Source organism: Ascidia mentula, chromosome 5 (genome assembly GCF_947561715.1).
Source record: "Ascidia mentula chromosome 5, kaAscMent1.1, whole genome shotgun sequence".
NCBI lineage: Eukaryota > Metazoa > Chordata > Ascidiacea > Phlebobranchia > Ascidiidae > Ascidia > Ascidia mentula.
In genome coordinates this window covers 5,019,900-5,037,857 of record NC_138570.1, presented here as the reverse complement: position 1 = coordinate 5,037,857, position 17,958 = coordinate 5,019,900, and the positions used below count along the sequence as shown (strand labels likewise).

At 40.4% G+C, this 17,958-nt stretch overlaps 5 protein-coding genes across 5 annotated transcripts; 4 read left to right on the top strand and 1 right to left on the bottom strand.

The window, feature by feature from the left end:
- Positions 1–175: 175 nt before the first annotated feature.
- On the bottom strand, positions 176–5,108 carry LOC145902045 (uncharacterized). The gene is made up of 5 exons (XM_082989889.1): positions 4,006–5,108; positions 3,642–3,728; positions 3,222–3,319; positions 2,091–2,186; positions 176–2,002 (listed from the first exon to the last, which is right to left on the bottom strand). Exons 1-5 carry the CDS (start codon positions 4,048–4,050, stop codon positions 667–669), a joined length of 1,662 nt encoding a protein of 553 aa, XP_082846015.1. The 5' UTR covers positions 4,051–5,108; the 3' UTR covers positions 176–666.
- A 4,848-nt stretch (positions 5,109–9,956) lies between these two features.
- LOC145903583 (fatty acid-binding protein, liver-like) lies at positions 9,957–11,900 on the top strand. The gene is made up of 4 exons (XM_082991678.1): positions 9,957–10,112; positions 10,934–11,106; positions 11,253–11,354; positions 11,615–11,900. The coding sequence occupies exons 1-4, from the start codon at positions 10,046–10,048 to the stop codon at positions 11,666–11,668; spliced, it is 396 nt and encodes a 131-aa protein (XP_082847804.1). The 5' UTR covers positions 9,957–10,045; the 3' UTR covers positions 11,669–11,900.
- Positions 11,901–12,898: 998 nt separating this feature from the next.
- LOC145902047 (cytidine deaminase-like) lies at positions 12,899–14,051 on the top strand. Its single transcript, XM_082989891.1, has 3 exons — positions 12,899–13,189; positions 13,375–13,429; positions 13,536–14,051. The coding sequence occupies exons 1-3, from the start codon at positions 12,948–12,950 to the stop codon at positions 13,647–13,649; spliced, it is 411 nt and encodes a 136-aa protein (XP_082846017.1). The 5' UTR covers positions 12,899–12,947; the 3' UTR covers positions 13,650–14,051.
- Positions 14,052–14,738: 687 nt separating this feature from the next.
- LOC145902046 (cytidine deaminase-like) lies at positions 14,739–15,888 on the top strand. The gene is made up of 3 exons (XM_082989890.1): positions 14,739–15,002; positions 15,336–15,390; positions 15,630–15,888. The coding sequence occupies exons 1-3, from the start codon at positions 14,761–14,763 to the stop codon at positions 15,765–15,767; spliced, it is 435 nt and encodes a 144-aa protein (XP_082846016.1). The 5' UTR covers positions 14,739–14,760; the 3' UTR covers positions 15,768–15,888.
- Positions 15,889–16,116: 228 nt separating this feature from the next.
- LOC145902048 (cytidine deaminase-like) lies at positions 16,117–17,749 on the top strand. The gene is made up of 3 exons (XM_082989892.1): positions 16,117–16,894; positions 17,049–17,103; positions 17,214–17,749. Exons 1-3 carry the CDS (start codon positions 16,653–16,655, stop codon positions 17,310–17,312), a joined length of 396 nt encoding a protein of 131 aa, XP_082846018.1. The 5' UTR covers positions 16,117–16,652; the 3' UTR covers positions 17,313–17,749.
- The last annotated feature ends 209 nt before the right edge of the window (positions 17,750–17,958 follow it).

Here is a 17,958-nt window from a genome sequence, read left to right as displayed (position 1 = left end):
AGTAGATTTCCACTGGACCAGTTATGGGTTATATTCACACGACTGGGACTTGCGTAAAATAAAGGGCTGTGGCAATACTTACTTTGCGTCACTGTTCATGTAGTATTTTTGCCAAGTTAATCTACTTTCTGCAGGTGTTGAGAAGTTCGGAATACGGTTTGTTTATTGCACTTTTATTTTGAACGGGTGTACTGTCACGGTAGGAAAGAGATTGCAACACAGCAAACTTAAAACAACCCGTCCTGACACAGGCTACATAAAAGTACAAGTTTTCAAAACTTGATGCGAAAAATGAAAGAGTAAGAAGCATATCTTCCTCGCAATTAAAAAGAAAAATTCATTTTGGAATAACAAAACTATATGAAGTTCGTTGGTCAGAATAATTTGGAATAATGAATTTGTGCTAAACCCGATTTGTTGGCACACGTGTTTATGGCATCACTTTGTAGATTTTGTACAGTTTCAGTTTGATTTCATAACAGTAATAGTTTGATCACTTTTGTAGTCAAATTTGTTTCGTTAAAAACAGCGGTGCATCATCATACTCAATACATAGTGATGAACACGTAAATTGCTGAAATATGTTCTATCAGTATTTGTACGCAAGAAGAATGTCTGCCGTTCGGATATAAATAAAACAAGTTCCTTAAAACATAAACTCAGTGTTTATTGTAGTACAGTTAACTCTGGACGCGAAATGGATCGCTTCACTTGGGGTTTTAAGGTGTTTAACAAAGAAAGATTTCCGTAGGCTCTGTCATCGTCACTTCCACCGACACCGGAGTCAATCGATGACGTTATCGTTTGTTCGCAATTGGGCGTTGACGACAGACTGACAGGACACGATTTTTGGCATCCGTCGGAACTTTTCGGATTCTTTCGGGAGGAGCGCAGGTAATCTTCGGAATGCGAGCGGACATTGAGAAACGATTTTTTGATAGGAATTGGAGGGGAAGAGTGTTTTATTGGCTCGAAATTGACTACCTCACTGGAGTCTTCTTCTAAAGTTTCTGCCACAGTATCCTGGGTGTCGAATTTAGGTTTTTCACATTGCGCAGTGGGTGTGTCCTGTTCTTTAATTTTTTCTTCTTCTTTTGAAGTATTGACTAATTGCGTGGCTGGAAGGCTTTTGTCATCAATTGGAGGTTCGGTGGCGTTTCCTTGCTTTTCCGTCCAATTGCTTGCAACTTTGGGTATATCAGCGCTTGAGGTTTTCTTCGTTCTTGATACTTCTGTAGAAACGATGTTGCTATCCGAGGTAGAGCGATGGACCGAACCCTCACGTTTGAGGGTCTGGCGCAATCGCCGCTTGGCTCTGCTGTCGCGCATGTTTTCAAGACTTCTGGCGCGAAATTCCAACGTACGGGTCGTGTTTAAACTTTCACCAGGCGCCGAGTTCACGCAAAGGGCGTTGCTTGACAAGAACTTGGACATACAGAATTCATTCCAAGTGGGTTTGGGCAATGGCGAGTTGGTTCTTTGAGGAGTGCCGACCTGCCACGTGACCTGGGTATAGGACTTTTCGTCAATATTACCACAGGGAATGGCGTCTTGCATATCATCGTCCACACCTGTTTCAGGCTCCAACACAACCCAATCCTCGTCCTTGTCGGCGTTATTGTTATCTCTTAACGGCTGCGAGCTGTCGACGCTGCTCGATAGGCAACTGCCGTCCGCTTCGGTTTCCGAAATACCCCGAAGATTTCCGAAACTGCGCGGGGAGCTGCGACCGTTAAAGTTGGGCGCTGAGCGTGATAACAGAATGGGCGAAGCGCCGTCCCGATTCTCGCCCGAGTCTGAAAGGCTGGTAATTGAAGCGGAGAGCCTGATGGGCTTCGACGGTCGCACTGCACCATAGACCGACACTGCGCGTGAAATACAGTCCATGGAACCACGACGTTTGGCATCTTTTATGATCGAATCCATCTGGGAACGTTTGAGGCTGGTTTGCAGGAACAGATGTAGTGAGGAGTTGGACAAAAACAGGGTTTCCTGGACGACCCTGCAGAAAAAATGGGTGTTACAAGATGCAACGATACACGGGTACGAAGTATTTTTCGTCTGGAAAGGTTTGAAGAAAGCCAACTTACTGTCGCATGAATTCCGTCAGGACTTTTTGCCTTTCCTCGAGGAAGGAGGAGGTGAAGAGGCCGAAGATGCGACCGATTGGAAGAGACGGCGGTTTGCTGCCAAACAAAAGAATAAAAATTAACGCAAAAGGCCTCCATGAGTACAGTTTCGATGACTTGTTATTTTATGTTTGTAAACAAGAAGTCAAGCCTGTGTCAAAACCCACACAATAGCCGAGCTACATTCTTAAAAACGAAACAATGCAGTGTGCTTTCGCAACAATTGCGCAGTGAAGAATGACTTAAGCTTGCCAAACACGCTATCACTGTTTGCCGCTAAAACTGGCGACCTGCCAGCCTGGGGATGACCCGCCTGGTTTAGAAGTCTCAGGGCGATATCGTTACGTCACGAGTTGGCGTGGCGACAAATATTTTCGTGAACCGGTCCAACCCCTGCCACGCCCGGTGCGAGTGTCGACCTGATTGGTGAGCTGTTGTTGTTGTGGTGACGAGTTTTATTACACGAAGTGGATCGAGAAAAAAAACGAAAACGGATCCCAATGAAACAACGCAAGGACATAAAATCGCAGGTTTGTTTTCAACCAGCCAGGGGGAATATCGACGCCACAACATAAACAGATGTTTGTTCTTAACTCCTGATGACACGGATGTGGCATTTGTCCGTAAAACGGAGCTTTTGACAAATTCTTTGTGATTCGCCTTTATAGCGCAACAACAGCACATTGCGCAACGCAGCAACAGTCAACATGTTTGTTCTATTTGCGCAACTCGATCAGACCAACGCTGTACCTGTTGCCAATAAACCCTTTACACAAAAGAAATTGTTGCCGAAACAGACGTTGGTTTGCAATGAAAGTGTGGCCTTTTCAAAACCAAACAACAAAAAGTTTTGTGTAACGACCGCGCAAATGGCGCAACCACATATTCCACCAAAGTGAAATCAAATATTGCCCGCTTTAGTCAAGAGCCCCGAAATTGTTCAAGAATTTGTTGCCAGGCATAAGGGTTACACCAAATTAAACATAAGCAAAACAGAAACGCATTTCAAAACAACCGAATGTATATTTCGCAGATCCAGAGCCTTCCATTATACGGTAGCTGTAATATAAAGTTACGTTCCAATATACTTACACATCGGTCGTCCTTGCAAGCGCTCTTCTTAACCACACGAAGTCTGAATATCTTCTTTCAACGATGGAATGCTTCAAGGCGAATGACGGACTGTTGGTCTGTGGAAAATGGAATGGTTTTTGTCGAGGGCACTAAGACAATCACGACCGACTGGTCTAATATGGTAATGTTTAATTAAATTTCCTAAAATTGTACAGCAATCAAACGCTAAGTTTGCTTTCTAATAAGAAATGTAAGATGTGGCTTGTTAAATTCTTTTGTTGTAACTATAAGGATCAATGCCGCAACACCGGCACAATTAACACTCCATATACACTAGAGTTACCACCTGTAATTGCAGTAAAAAGTAGGCATTCCGTTGAACGGAAACTAAATTCAAGCAGGGAATTGGAAAGTTGCTTTGTTTAACAGAGACCGTACCTGAAGGCAGACTTCATATGTTGTGTATCTCCCTTCGTCGTGTGTGTTGTGTATTATTGGATTTTCCACCCTGACCGAGATGTATTCCTGAAAACAAAACAGAATGTGAGCATAAGCGACTGTTCACCCGAATACGTGCTGTTAAAGGTTTTGTTTCTGCCGCTGGCAGGTATACAGTACGTTAATTTATATCGATCCGGCCAAAAAAACTGTTTTAGATACCGGCGTTTCGGTTGCAACGACGGAAATGTCGGAAACACTCAATATTTTTTTTTGGTCAGAACATATTTGGGTTTTGTGCCATCAAAACGACTGTTAAATTAAATCTGCATTTTGCCTTTATACGTTATGGATCAAAACAAACCTTCTGATGAGATCCAACATATAAGCTTGCACTTCTCCGTTGCATTGTGGCAAGATGTAGGTTTCTTCGCGAAACATAAAACACACCAGGCGTTAAAGCTAAAACAAGTACACTAAAACGTACCTAAAATACAACACAATGATGAGTTTTTCTTCCTTAATGCTCACGGTATATCACCGCAACTTTAACTAATTTCTGTGCTAACTAAATGCCTGAAAAGGCCATAGCTGTACGGTCACTTGACTACATTGGCAGAAATAACGAAACCTGCACGTGAGTCGGTTTCTTCTGTAGACTCAATCACGAGGGAGAGAAATTGGTTCCGCGTTTACCCTCAGCAAGGCGACCAACTTTGATAATGGGGAAACACGCGGCCCATGCTTCCTGAGAAGAGGAACTGAAACCCGAGTTAACGTTATTTCAACACTGAAGGGTCTATATTGATTTCGCCCGAACAAATCAAATACAGTATATTTACGCGCGAGTGATTTGGCGGCAATAGGCTACACCGCACACATTGATTAACACTTTTACATGTCACACACAGACGACAAACTCCATGATTATGTCTCAGGTTGTCTGTAGGCCATGGCTGTTGTGCCCTCATTTTACCATGTCGCCTTTTGACTGCTAATAACGCTTGCCAGACGCTCGGTTTAAAAGTGGCACATTGTGCAGATGTATCCGAACGCCGCGGGTTTTAAGCTGATTGAGAAAGACGAATGTACTTCGCAGTGCTAGCGTAAAAGCACTTTCTCTCGTATGTTGTGCTGCATTGTGTACGACGGCATGCCGTAGTTATAGTGGAAACAAAGAGCGGAAACGCAAAGAGCTGACGAGGAGTTGTTGTGGCATCTCTTCATCCGCATTATGGCGTCGAGTTTAAACCCGCTTTCGCCGTTTCTTTTCCTGTGTTAATAACCAGTCCTCTAAGTATCCTCAAAAGCGTATACTTTTCTGTAGTTTCTCAATTTCACGCCCATATAAATTGAAAATCTCATGGAATCCGTGACGACTGACGAGTAACAATTAAGCAGCGCCAGCGTACCAGAGATTGTCATTTCCTGGGAGAGCAAAGTCACACCGCACTTGGACATGCAATCCTTTTGAAAGACGTTGCATAGCGACATACACTTCCATGACGCAACGCTTATAAATTATGTATTGTTACTAGCGAGACCTCGAACAAAGCCTATGTTTCGGTCGAAACCGAAACTTCGCTTAATGATAATAATGCAGCATTTATCACATGGCAAGAATATTTTTCCGTTAATTTCCAACAAAACCTAACTTTCATCTTCCACATTTCGATTGTTCCAAATTCTTTCAATGCCCCAACCCCTCACAAAACCTGTCTGAGCTGCCTTGCAAAAGCTGCATGTGAAAGTGATGTTAGCAGCAACGCAAACGGTCGTTTAAAAAGCATGCCAAAACAACAAGCACGAGCTATTACGTCATCCATAACAAGGCAAGACAATAAACCTTTCTGATCTTACGCATGTGTTACTAACATGCCGAAACTTTGACAAACACGCCACTGTTTTTACAGAAGTTATCTTAAATGACATCATTACCGTTACTCCCCCCCAGTAAAGCAATACATTGAGAGGTGCCCAGTGTTATTTACTTTACCTTCTCATCTGTGATAACAATACATCCACCGATCCACGGTAATCTCCTTAAACCTATGAACAAACATGGCTCCCAAATTTTGCGATGCAGCAGCTGCGACGTGCAACATCACGTTTGCCTACACAAGACAAATATTGTACATTCGCGCATCGGCAATGCAATTAACGCCCAACAGAGCGGTAGGGTTTTAGCACATAGCTGCATACCCAACTCCCATGTACTTATCAGGTGCATGGACTAAACGACCCATTGACCCACTTTTTGGAAAGACGACTTCGCTGCTGGCTGCTTCTCCAACAGACAAACCATGGCCTATTTGAGTGATTCTTTTATGCTTCGTGGACCCTCACAGTAACGCTCAAGGGCCCGTGGTCCCTGCATATCCACTAAAACGCAAATGGCACGCAAAAACCAGCCAAATGAATTCAATGAATTTTTGTGTAATGCAATTAGCGCCGACCGCATGTGGCTCTGCAGGGGGACTCTATAGGTCATCGTTGAGAAACACTTGGTCATTTTTTTACGAAAAGAAGGTGATGAAATCACCCAGGTCCAGAAAACCAGGGGGTTAGATAAGTAGTGAAACCGCACCCGCACCCGCAACCGCAAATGAATTATGTTTCCGGCATTTCATCAAGAGTATACCGAAGAAAATGGCCACAGCGTTATTTTTGCAACAACTGAGTTTATTTTGAGCCAAATAACTGCAGCATTTGGTTTAACAATGCCGTATTGTATAATATAAATAAATCTTTTATTGCTTGCAAATGAGCTGAAAATAATTGTAATTAGCATTAAAACGTTCAATAACATCGTGGCCTCCTCATAGCACTAGAAATGATAATCCCTTTCAAAAAATGACCCATCTTTGTATGTGGTCAAAAATCGAGTTCTACGCAGTCATGACATGTGAAACAGATTCTTTTAAATTCAACTCTCGCAAAACCACGAGATTAAAATCGCACCGTCATTGTGTGTCCACGAAATCTGCATTTTGCCAGGAATACTCTGGGCATATTTGTATAACTATGCTTGAAATTGGCCCTTTGATAGGAATAGCATTATATCTTTGCAGTGACCAGGCAGAGATTTGGTCACATTGCCTCACATCAGATTAATTAACATCAGTACCTTTATGCCTAAAATACACCATGCTGACTCTGGAACTTCTGGTATTTGCTGACTTCGCAAGTGTAGCTTCTGTAGCTCGTTATGTTTGCGGCTGTCAAAGTCCAAGCCACAACTGACTTCTAATTGATCTGTTGTTACCTTCTGTCGTTCATTCACGTTTGCAAGGTTTTGACCACCTTGTAAATGACCTCAGACTGCCCTACGGGATTATCATGCAGTAATAGCACTTCTTATCGCTACAAAATTGTATGTACTAGTAAGTGTCAACTCTAAAGTACGCAGGGCAATAACAATAGTTTTGAGTTGCTTTGTTCGTGAAGAATACCATCTGTTTACACAAACAAAGCTACCGCAAGTCGGATGTTAGTCATTACAACATTTAACAGAAAACAGACTTGCATCCTGTTTTTGTGATACAAACATCCGATACGTTTGTTTGAGCAGGGCACAAGAGTGCATGATCGCAAATAAGGCAAACTTACAGCTAACCGCATTTGTACATTTTACAAATATCAAACAATCATCTCAACAGCTGCTCTCCATACGAATGCTTTACAACACAAATTTAACACTTTTCACATCAGTAAAACTGGTCAGAATTGCAAAACTTCTCCGTCATGTCGTGTCAAACACAAAAGGCCATGAACTATTCAAACTCATTCACCTTACTACTTACGATTTTCAGGCACACGTCAGGAACCATTGAAAATGGATGATGCAACTAGCCTTGGGCACGTACAGCAGACTGGCACCGACCGTACGTCAATTTTGTAGACACCTGTAGCCCAACCATATGTCTGAACAAGAGCAGAAAGTAAACTGCCTCTCGTTGTTTTCACCATAAATGATCAAGAAGTATTCGACAACAAATACCTTGACTAACCCAGCAACTATAAACAACATTTCGCTGACACGTACTGTGTGTACAAAATGCGCCTAGTCTCCCACACGGTCAAAACAAGACACCTTTTCGGGCACACAGTAGATACTGTTTAGAACAAGGTATTGTAACTGTTGTCTTGACGTTGCGACAAGAACAGCTGTTCCACACCAACACAATATATGACTGTTAATTTATGTGCTGAGTGGTGGTTTAATATATACTACAATCTTCAAACTGTTTCTTCTTGGTAGGTACATAACATACACTTGGCCATATTTAGACTCACGTCACACTAAACATAGTAAAATTTTTAATCAAAATCCTCGATTTTAAACAACCTTTGTTTTCACATAGTCCAAACTAACAGCTGATCCGAGTTGAATGAAAATTGTAAAAAAACGCGTCAGCCAAATGTCGGATCCATTATACACATTGTATATATCGCACAACTTCACGTCCCGCAGTTATTTACAGCTAGATATCCCGCCCTTTTTTCTTTGTTTTCTGCTCTAGTGGACACACGTGATCATACGTCATAATACATCATCTCGCGTCATTGTTTGAGAGAAACGACAACAATATCCTGGTCAACAGAGCCACATGTGAATTTCACGTTATGTTAGCCAAATTTATGGAAAAATCGGTAATTAAATTATGGTTTAGGTTTAACTATTGTTCTTATATGTTCTAAGATCAGTGTACAACTACGAATAAATATCAGTTATCCAGTACAACACAAACCTGACAAAGAGTCAAGGTTATATACCGAAATTCACGATTATATTGGCAACGAACTTACCCAAATATTTTATAGCTGCCTTCAGAATGTTAATTCATCACACGAGAACAATTATAGCATACGCTTTAATGGACTGGTTCAAACGGTCGCTTTCATCACTGACCCTAAGAGGCAGAAATATCTGTACGGTTCACTTACCCACAAGTTTGTACAGGACAAGTGAAAAGTTCGTTTTCGAAAAGGTTGTCATGGCGACCGACCCATGACCGAGTAGAAACGAGTGAAAACCAACAGATGGCCAAAACCCTACTTGTGAAAGGAAGGTTTGAGTCCGGTTAGATTTGTTCAAAGCCATTCCATTCTGTGCGAAGGATTATGTAATGTTTTAACACATGTCTCACACGCAGGTTAGATTTTTGCAAATTAAAACATGTTACAACGTGAAATATCAATTGATGCAATTTATGCAAGCTTTCCTTTCACTCAACGACAGTGAGGGAGCGCTACCAGAAGCAACATTAGTACTGATTGCAGTTCGATCCATAACACGTAATGAAGGGGATGTGTTTTGCGGTTTTTGGACTCGATTGAAAAGGCGCCAATAAGAGAATTGGGATCCACGAAAGGAGGTTGATTCATCCGTGGATTGTCTCATTAGGGTCAGACGCTCTCATGGGATGCACTTTCGCGGCGAGACTTGGATCTGTCAGCGTGCAGTTGAACGAGTGTCTTTAGTTGTGCGGGGAGCAAGAAATTTACGGAACCATAAGTTCAGTTCTTTGAAGTAGCAAAATTAACAGATGTTTTAAAAAAATACAGACACAGTTTGCTCACAGTTTTGGAAACAATGGTGCGCCGTAGGCCTTAATGAAAATGCGGGCTTTACGCCCCAATTGCTGGGGCAGAAGTAAAGGGTTTTTAATTTCAAAGAAGAATTTTAACCTTGGCGACCAAAGTAGTTTGTTTTGGGACAAGCGCATGAGCGGTGACGCGAATCTATCGAAAAGTTTCTTTTGTATATGAAACGTGGTCATCTTTTTTCGATTCATAATTAATATTTCAAGCTCAAACGTTTGGAAGACGTGTACGGAAGCAATCCCAACCAGTGTAGTGTTTGCTTTGCAAACTATTAACCTTTGGAGCCATGTACGCCAACTTCACGCTTCCGTGCACTGCACCAGGTCAGTCAAAGGACGTTGGCAATAGATAGCGATCAGTGAGGGACCAAAAAAAAGTTGAAATGTAATCGGAAGAGCAATTAGGCTCGCGCCAGAAGTGCAAAAGGACAGTCTGGGTAGGGCTGGCCTGGGAAGTCCGCCAGTAAAGATTTTTCGCGTGACAAAGTAAGATGTTTCGTGCAAGAAGTACAAGTTCTTAGTAAATGGAGAATTTCAGTTTGGAATTGAATATTTTGGGTAGAAAAAAAGGTGTTTGAATTTAACGAAAGAACTGGAAATTACAATGCAATAAACATTGATAACCTGTAGACCCGTCCCATTTATTCCGCCCCCGTGGTAAAGCACGGATAGAAACAGAATCTCATGCATCTGTGTTTTTTTTAGTTTTCAAGCTGACACTGTACCTTCTGCTGACCGTAGATAAGTATTTAAATCTTCAATTCGACGAATTTAGCGTTTGAGATCAAAGAGACCAAGATGGTATTTTCCGGTACTTGGGTTTTGCAATCACAAGAAGGCTACGAGGAGTTCATGACCCTCATGGGTAGGTACCAACAAAGTGCCTTTCCAGCATTGAAATAACAATACATAATATCGTATATGAGGTTCATTGTTTGAGGACAGTAACCAGCAGCTAAACGTCACGTATCAATTCAAATAGCAGTACCCGTTCCCCGAAAAACTGATCGGGGTTCGTGCATGGAATTGTACACGTCAGTCCGTGCGGGTTAATTATTATCGATCACGCAATTGGTTTGGTCTCCACGATCGCTGCTAAAATATGAAGTTTCCAGCGCACTTGCAAAAAAAACGTACTTATGAAATGCAAACTTGTGTTTTGATAAATGTTGTAAATTATTTTGAATAAAATATAGATGAAAGTTTCACAATCGCTTTATTTTTTTACCAGTAAACTCCAAAATCATATTCTTTCAGTACGAGGTGTTTGGTTTATTGAATAGTTTCTTTTATTGATGTGTTTTTTCCATTACATTTTAGTTAGATTTCAAGAATTACCTGCGGGCCGTTATGGTAGTTATGAAATTTTACCTTGCGAACCACTATATTCAAGAAAGTTTGATCTCGGCAGTATACTTTGTCAAGTTTGTAAAGTATTCACTTTTAATAAAGGAAGAGTGGAAAATCTGTGACTTAAAGACTATTGTAGAGGGCCTGACATTTGGTTGTCGGAGCAGTGATTGAAAAATTGTAACTGAAAATGTTGTTGTCCCATCACAGTTCGTAGCAATAGGGTGTGGGGCAAGTTGGCACGTAATGCTGCAAAGCAATTGGATTAAAAAAGAGGAAGATTTAATTTAATGGAATGTTGTCATTCGGACTATTCCGTATGTTGTACTATTTTAGGAGTCCCTATCCAGTACATACAAGCGGGGAAAAGCGCACCGGTGTCGCTTGTGATAAACCAGGACGATAACAGTTTTTCGGTTGAAACCAAGACCGGACCCCAATCGTGGACGGACAAGTTTGAAATCGGAAAGCCTGCTATGATCACAGGCCCAGGAAGGAAGCAAATGGAAGTATGGAAAAAGACCTGTGAAAGATAAGAAAACAGGCCTAAGAAATAAAATTAAGGATTGTTTGGCAATGTTAAATACATATTGTTATTCTGCTATTTGACTTTGAATGTCAAATTCATGTAGTCTTTACGATCTCTATGTTTTAGACTGTTGTGAGGCTAGAGGACGGAAAGCTTCTCGGAGAGTACAAGGTTCCTGGAGCCACCATACGAGCGTGCCGGGAGGTGGACGGAGATTTACTCTACGACGTAAGCAAACATACGTTGCTATAATATTAATCGTTCAGACACAGACGCTTTTCTTGTTTGGAAAGTTACGCAAAGCTATAATTCTGGTATAATTCTAGTGCGCTAATGAGCAATTTATAGCCCTGAAACGACCGGTATATAACATATTGTGTTATAATTATTTTTTTGATATAAACTTAAAAATTGGGTTTGACCCAGAATAGTTAAATGTTGAAGCCTGGGATGGCAAATAACTGTGGGTTGTTTATATGTGTTTACAGATTTTGTCTGTAGCGAACGTCATCTTCAAAAGAACCTTCAAACGTGAAGCATAACTTTGTACGTCATCATCAAATTAAAATCTAACCATAACATTAATCTTCTGCATCGTTTTCCTGAAACCCCGGTTTCACTCACGTTTGTTTGCTCGTGAGTGTAAATGCGAAGTGATAAATGCTGCCTGATGCCCGAAAGCTTTGCGTGCCAACATACACGTATGGAACGCAATGTATATTTGCCAAGTTGATACGTGTATTTGCCTGACTGACTGACTGTCAAGTTAATAAATAAACATCAAACTGCTTTTCCGTGCCATAAAGTGACGCAAAAAAATAAAACTTGCAACAGTAATAGGTTGGGGAATAATCGAGCACAGAGGCGCACTGGGTGTTTAAACCCAAGATTTACAATGTGCCATGTTTCGCAATAGCAGCAAATGCTCGCAAAACAAAGCGAGCGTGTATGTAAATGATATTATTTTTTCCAATGTCATACAAGGTCGTTGTTTTGTCTCTGATCGCTTTCACTTCTTGGTGGGTGTGTCAAGTTTCAGTAGCGCACACAAAGCATAACAAGGCATACGTGTGTAACAGTGCAATACTCAGCTAATACGAGTACAGAAGTACATAGAGATAATGTGGGGTTTGTGGGGCAGCGCCTAAATTTTTTATATTTTGAATCATTGACTGAAAGTCGTTGAGTTTGTTGCTAATTTGTTTGTGGCAACAAATCTGACTTGTGACGGTTGAACGTAGTTAAATACGGGCCACAATATAGTCAGTGGTGTGTCAAGTTGTGGGCGATAACAATATGATAGCTTAGACGACAAAGTCGTGTTATAAACATTACATTCGTTAGGAAGCAGCTATGACGTTTCCATCCAGCTGGTGCCATAAGTATATCAGAACATGACAGTGAAATTCGCAAGTCGCAGTTTAAAGTTGTTGAACTAAATGGAGGAGGAAGTAAATGCGAAAGAACTGACAGCTTTTTCTCATAACTTAAGCAAAGTTCTGTTTGTGTTAGGCTCGTTTAGCGTGATACAGTGTTAGCAACAAAATATGACGTCAACTCCTGTCGGACGATTGTACGTTCCTGCCTATATGCAGAAGCATTTTCCCATTTGTGTAAAATTTCGCTCAATCGCGGAACACAAACACCATCGGCATTGAAATGTTATTCTCGAAACGTGTTTCCGGATGCTGTTTCCTTATTGCAGTCATTTCTTATTGTGCGTATCATTTACATTGTTAAAAAAATTACAAGTTAATTCTTTTTGTGTACATACAGCTGTTTTTTTCGATTCTTAACAATTAACAATATACCAACGGTTGCATGGCGCATAACATCGGCGCAAAGGACTTGGTTGACAAGGCGAAGGCAGCCAAAGAGAACGCTTACTGCGTTTACAGCAATTTCCGCGTAGGGGCAGCTGTACTTACCCACGATGGAAAGATTTATACCGGTTGCAACGTTGAGAACGCCTCCTACCCCGTGGGTGTGTGCGCGGAAAGAACTGCAATCGTCAAGGCAGTGTCGGAGGGACATAAACAGATCGTAGCATGTGCAGTGATTGCGTAAGTTGGCTGAAGCAACAACGTAATGTTAGGCTAAAATTTTGGATTAAAATCATAAAACCGGTCTTTAAGGCTCAGTAAAGGGAGTCTATGTATGAGGCAGTAAGCTAAAGTATGGAAAAATATATTTCACTCTACACCGGCAGCATTTTGTTTGCATAAAAATTAACCAGAGATTTTTTCAGAGACATCGATGATATAGTGACACCTTGCGGAATGTGCAGACAAGCCCTCAGAGAGGTAAGGACTAAGTATACAATTGCAACATGCCGAACGAACTTTTCGGTGCTATTGATAATTGGAAGGGGTCTAAGCTCTTGATAACTGTTACACATTGGTTTTGCAGTTCGGCAAAGACATGGAAATCCACTGTTCCAACAACAAAGGTGAATACCAAACCTTTCGGCTGGAAGAAGGATTGCTACCCGTGTCGTTCGGGCCAGACGCCCTTGAAAAGTAGAGTTTTTTTTAGAGCCCACCAAATGAGTATTATGTTGTAATATGCAAGTGATTATATTTAATTTATTTTCACACATGTTTGTTTTGCTTCGATATTGTTAAACCCACAGCAATTGCTGGAATGTGTTAATTTTTTCACCCTAAAATAGACACACTTTGTTTGTCCTATTCAAGTGTTATCACGTAGTCAGCTGTTCCCACATGTTCTATACGACAGTTGTGCTGTTAAATGTGCATACGGTTTATTTTCTTCTTAAAATTTCATATAGTTTCCATATAACGCTAGCGTCTTGGCAAACTCGTCAGCTGAGTTAGCCCAAGGATTTGACAGTAAACAAAGTGCTTGTATTATGTGGAACGCCTGCGCTTATGTGCTTTGTGTATAAAACAACAGCTCTCTTGAGTTTCATTACGTTTTACTAGAACGCCATTGCGGAACTCGGTCACGTGTTACCAGCCTTTGAAACTACCCTGTGAAATCGTGTATACCATTTTATGCAGAAGTCGTGATTGTTTTGTAATGATGTCATGGAATAACCGTTTCCGGTGATGGGCGGATAAACGGATGACATAGTAGTTGTGTCAAAACATTGCTACTTCTCGCGGCATTTGAGCTCATTTAAGGATACAAAGAAGAAAAACAGACGCACGGGGGAAAATCTTCCGAGGCAAGCATTATAAACTCCAACAAGGTATAAAACAACGCACTAGAGGCTATAGTTTGTTTAGCGGTAGAAGCAAAGGGTCGGGTTGGATCGACAACGTTGGAGCGAGTGTTTTCATACAGATACTGATTGTAGCTACACATTTCAACAGCAAGCGCGTGGCAGTGCAGAGCGTCAAGTAATTTTACTGTTCAGTTGTTGCTTTGACTGCATCGAAAGCTTTCTAGTCCAATACACTCTCGCGTACAACGACCGTGTAACGCAATTTAATGGACTTCACCGTGTCAAAATATGGAAAAAGCAGCGGAAAAGGTCAAAAGCTATGTATTTATGATGGATGTCCTGCAGTTGAGAAAACAAAGACATTACGAAATAAATTATTATCAATAACCTTGACTCAAAACTTTACTTTTTATAGAGTGCAAAGTTGACTTATCATAGGACATCATGGCCGACGAAGAACACATTAAACGTCTCATTAGCAAGGCGAAGGAGGCCCAAAAATATGCATACTGCAGGTATAGCAACTTCCCAGTCGGGGCTGTAATCGTCACGAAAGACCACAAGCTTTATACTGGCTGTAACGTGGAAAATGCCTCTTACTCTGTGACCGTCTGTGCCGAACGTTCGGCCATTGTCAAAGCGGTTTCGGAAGGTCATACGGAGTTCATTGAATGCGCTGTCGTCGCGTAAGTTTTGGTCAGTAATACGTTAAAATAATATTCAGGCTTGAAAGTAAAACAAAAAATTACCGATTGAACAATTGAATTTACAAGAAAAAAAAATAAAGGATTGCTTGTGTTTTCGTGCATAGTGTGATTTCTTAAATAAGTTTAACAAATTTACTAAATTAAGGTAGCCTACTCAAAACTATTTAGGACACACCAGTCGTTGAATTTTTACCGCAACGGCTAACCGGCAAGAATTATTTCAACAGACCGTTCCGACTTACTTCCAACACTGATATTATGCCATTGTTTTCGAAGACACAGACTGGTAAATGTTAATTTAATCCTTTTCAGAGAGACTGAAGATGTTGTCACCCCGTGCGGAATGTGCAGACAGGCTTTGCGAGAGGTTGGTCTTGATCATGCAAACCCGTTTCAAAATATAATATTCACGGCCAATATTGCTTATATACCTTTAAAAAAGTTCTCTGGAATTAACCTAGCCTACTTTGTGAACCAGTTCCAGCGATATAACTATACGCTGATGCTTTGAATATTCTATCCACTTCGAAAAACATAAATTTGACGCCTAGATTCACAACCTTGACATTTTTTGCATTTAACCAACTTTATAAGCACTGTTTACAGTTTGGAAAAGACATGATTATTCACTGCGCCAACAAAGATGGGAAGTACAAGACGTTCAAACTGGAAAACGATTTGTTGCCAATGTCATTTGCACCTGAGGCTCTTGAAGAAGCACAAAAGCATTTAAAAACTTTTTAGTTGTTGCGTTTTTGAGTACATTTTGTGGGTGGCTGCTTTAGGTCCGAAGTTAACAATGGAATTATCTTCTGTTTTGTGAAATACCGAATCGTCACTTTAACAGTAGCTGGATTTACTGGTTGCCGGCACATTAAAACAGCCTGCTGTCTATTCAGCGAAACATATTGCTTAAATTAGCAACGTAATAATAATAGACCATTACTGTCCTTTTGAAACATCACCGCGTTTTGTTCTTTATTGCAAAGGCTGTATGGGTGGTGCTCTTTGCTTCGGAAATACATTTCATTTGTCAAACATTTTTGTATTTTGCTATTGTAAGGTAGATTCTCCACGGTAATTTTGGTCAAGCCTCGGTAGTTATGCTCACTAAAGCGGTGCAAGCCACGTGACATTGGAAAAACATAAACAAATTTTGACACGTGTCTTCGATCTAAATGTCCAAAAAGAAAAAAGGATTTGGATATCGGCAAAGGAACATCAACATGAAGCAGTTCAACAAAAGAAAAACGGCATCTGTTTTTCATCATCAATCCAGACTTGCTTGTTTGATGTGGGAACATGCTTTGTTGACACAAAGGTTTTGTTTGCCAACTGGAAGTATCCAAAAGCTTTTTAGTAATAGTATGGCATATGGGCATTTTGCCAAGTCATTTACTTTCTATAGCTGTTTCTATATTTTCAATAGAACGTTAAAAATGCTGGGAAAATGATTTTAATTGTTTGTGAAGTGAAGTTCTGAAAAATAGAAACATTTCTTGGGTCATGAGGATTGAATGAGTAAAGAAATAGTACCGAAAGAAAGCAAAACTTTGCAAAATATATTTGTTAATTAGATCTTTAAATGTATAATGACTTCTTTTTAGCTCATGACTGTAGAAGGTTACAATGCACAATGAAAAAGATGTGGAGTCCATGTTCGAGTTAGCAAGAATGGCCAAACAAAATTCACATAGTCCTTACAGCAAATTTCCTGTTGGTGCAGCGGTAATGACTGCCGATAAAACCATATTTTCTGGGTGTAATGTTGAAAATTTTTGCTACCCTGTTGGTGTTTGTGCTGAGATAACCGCAACAGTGAAAGCTGTTTCAGCAGGGCATAGAGAAATCATTGCATGTGCGGTCATTGCGTAAGTTTGTATTCATTTTGCCACTACTTGCGTTCATGTTTATTTATAAGCAGGGTAATAGTTTAAAGTCATAATAACATAGTAAGTATTGTATTCAATATTCCCTGTTTCTGGAATTTTTCACACACAAATATTATTTTGCATTACTTTGCAGTGACACAGATGATATTATTACTCCATGTGGGCTTTGCAGACAAACTTTGCGAGAGGTGAGGATTGTGCATTTGTTGTTGTATACTTTGTGTTACTTCTTTTTACCTTGTTGTCAAGGTTGTTTCCCAAGGTTAACATATTTTCATATTAATAACTTCTAATTTAGTTTGGAAAGGATATGAAAATCTATTGTGGAAGAAAGAATGGAAGCTACAAAGCATTTACTCTTCAAGAGCTCATGCCAATGTCTTTTGGTCCAGACTAAATCCCTTTAAACACAATATTTTTTTTGTGGTTTTTAACTGGAAGTTGCAATTTCCTTCAGTTTGTTGCATTTCCCACTGTTTTGAAGTTCACAAAAGTAATAACTTGGCAGAGTTTTTGGATAATTGTCAATCAAAATTAAAACTGCATTAAATCACCTACAGATTGCTTACTCATTTTGCCCACGTTCTATGGGCTATTGTAATCATGTAACAGTTGCTTAATGATGTATATATATCATTAAGCAAATCGCTTGTATCGTCAACGGATGTCCCACAAAAACACACGGTAGTAAATACCAGCCAATACATTTTTCCACATTGCAGTGTCGCATATGTAACGTGATCTACTGTTTGAAACGCAGTGCATTTCCATTTAATAATCAGTCTTTTGCATGAACAATTTTCCATATTATAAGCTGTTTGTCGGCTTGGGATTTGATCCTACATGCCTGATAATAAACTGTTTATTCGGATTTTACTTGCTTGTCCGTGATTCCTGGAAAATATACCTGACTGACAGTGAGGAGAGCCTATCAAGCAGTTGGCCGATAGTCCTTACTTTGGCTTTATTGCGTCTCTTGGTAAACCGTGTGTGTTATGGGGTGTTTTATCTAAATAACACAATAAGGAGTCATATGACTCTGG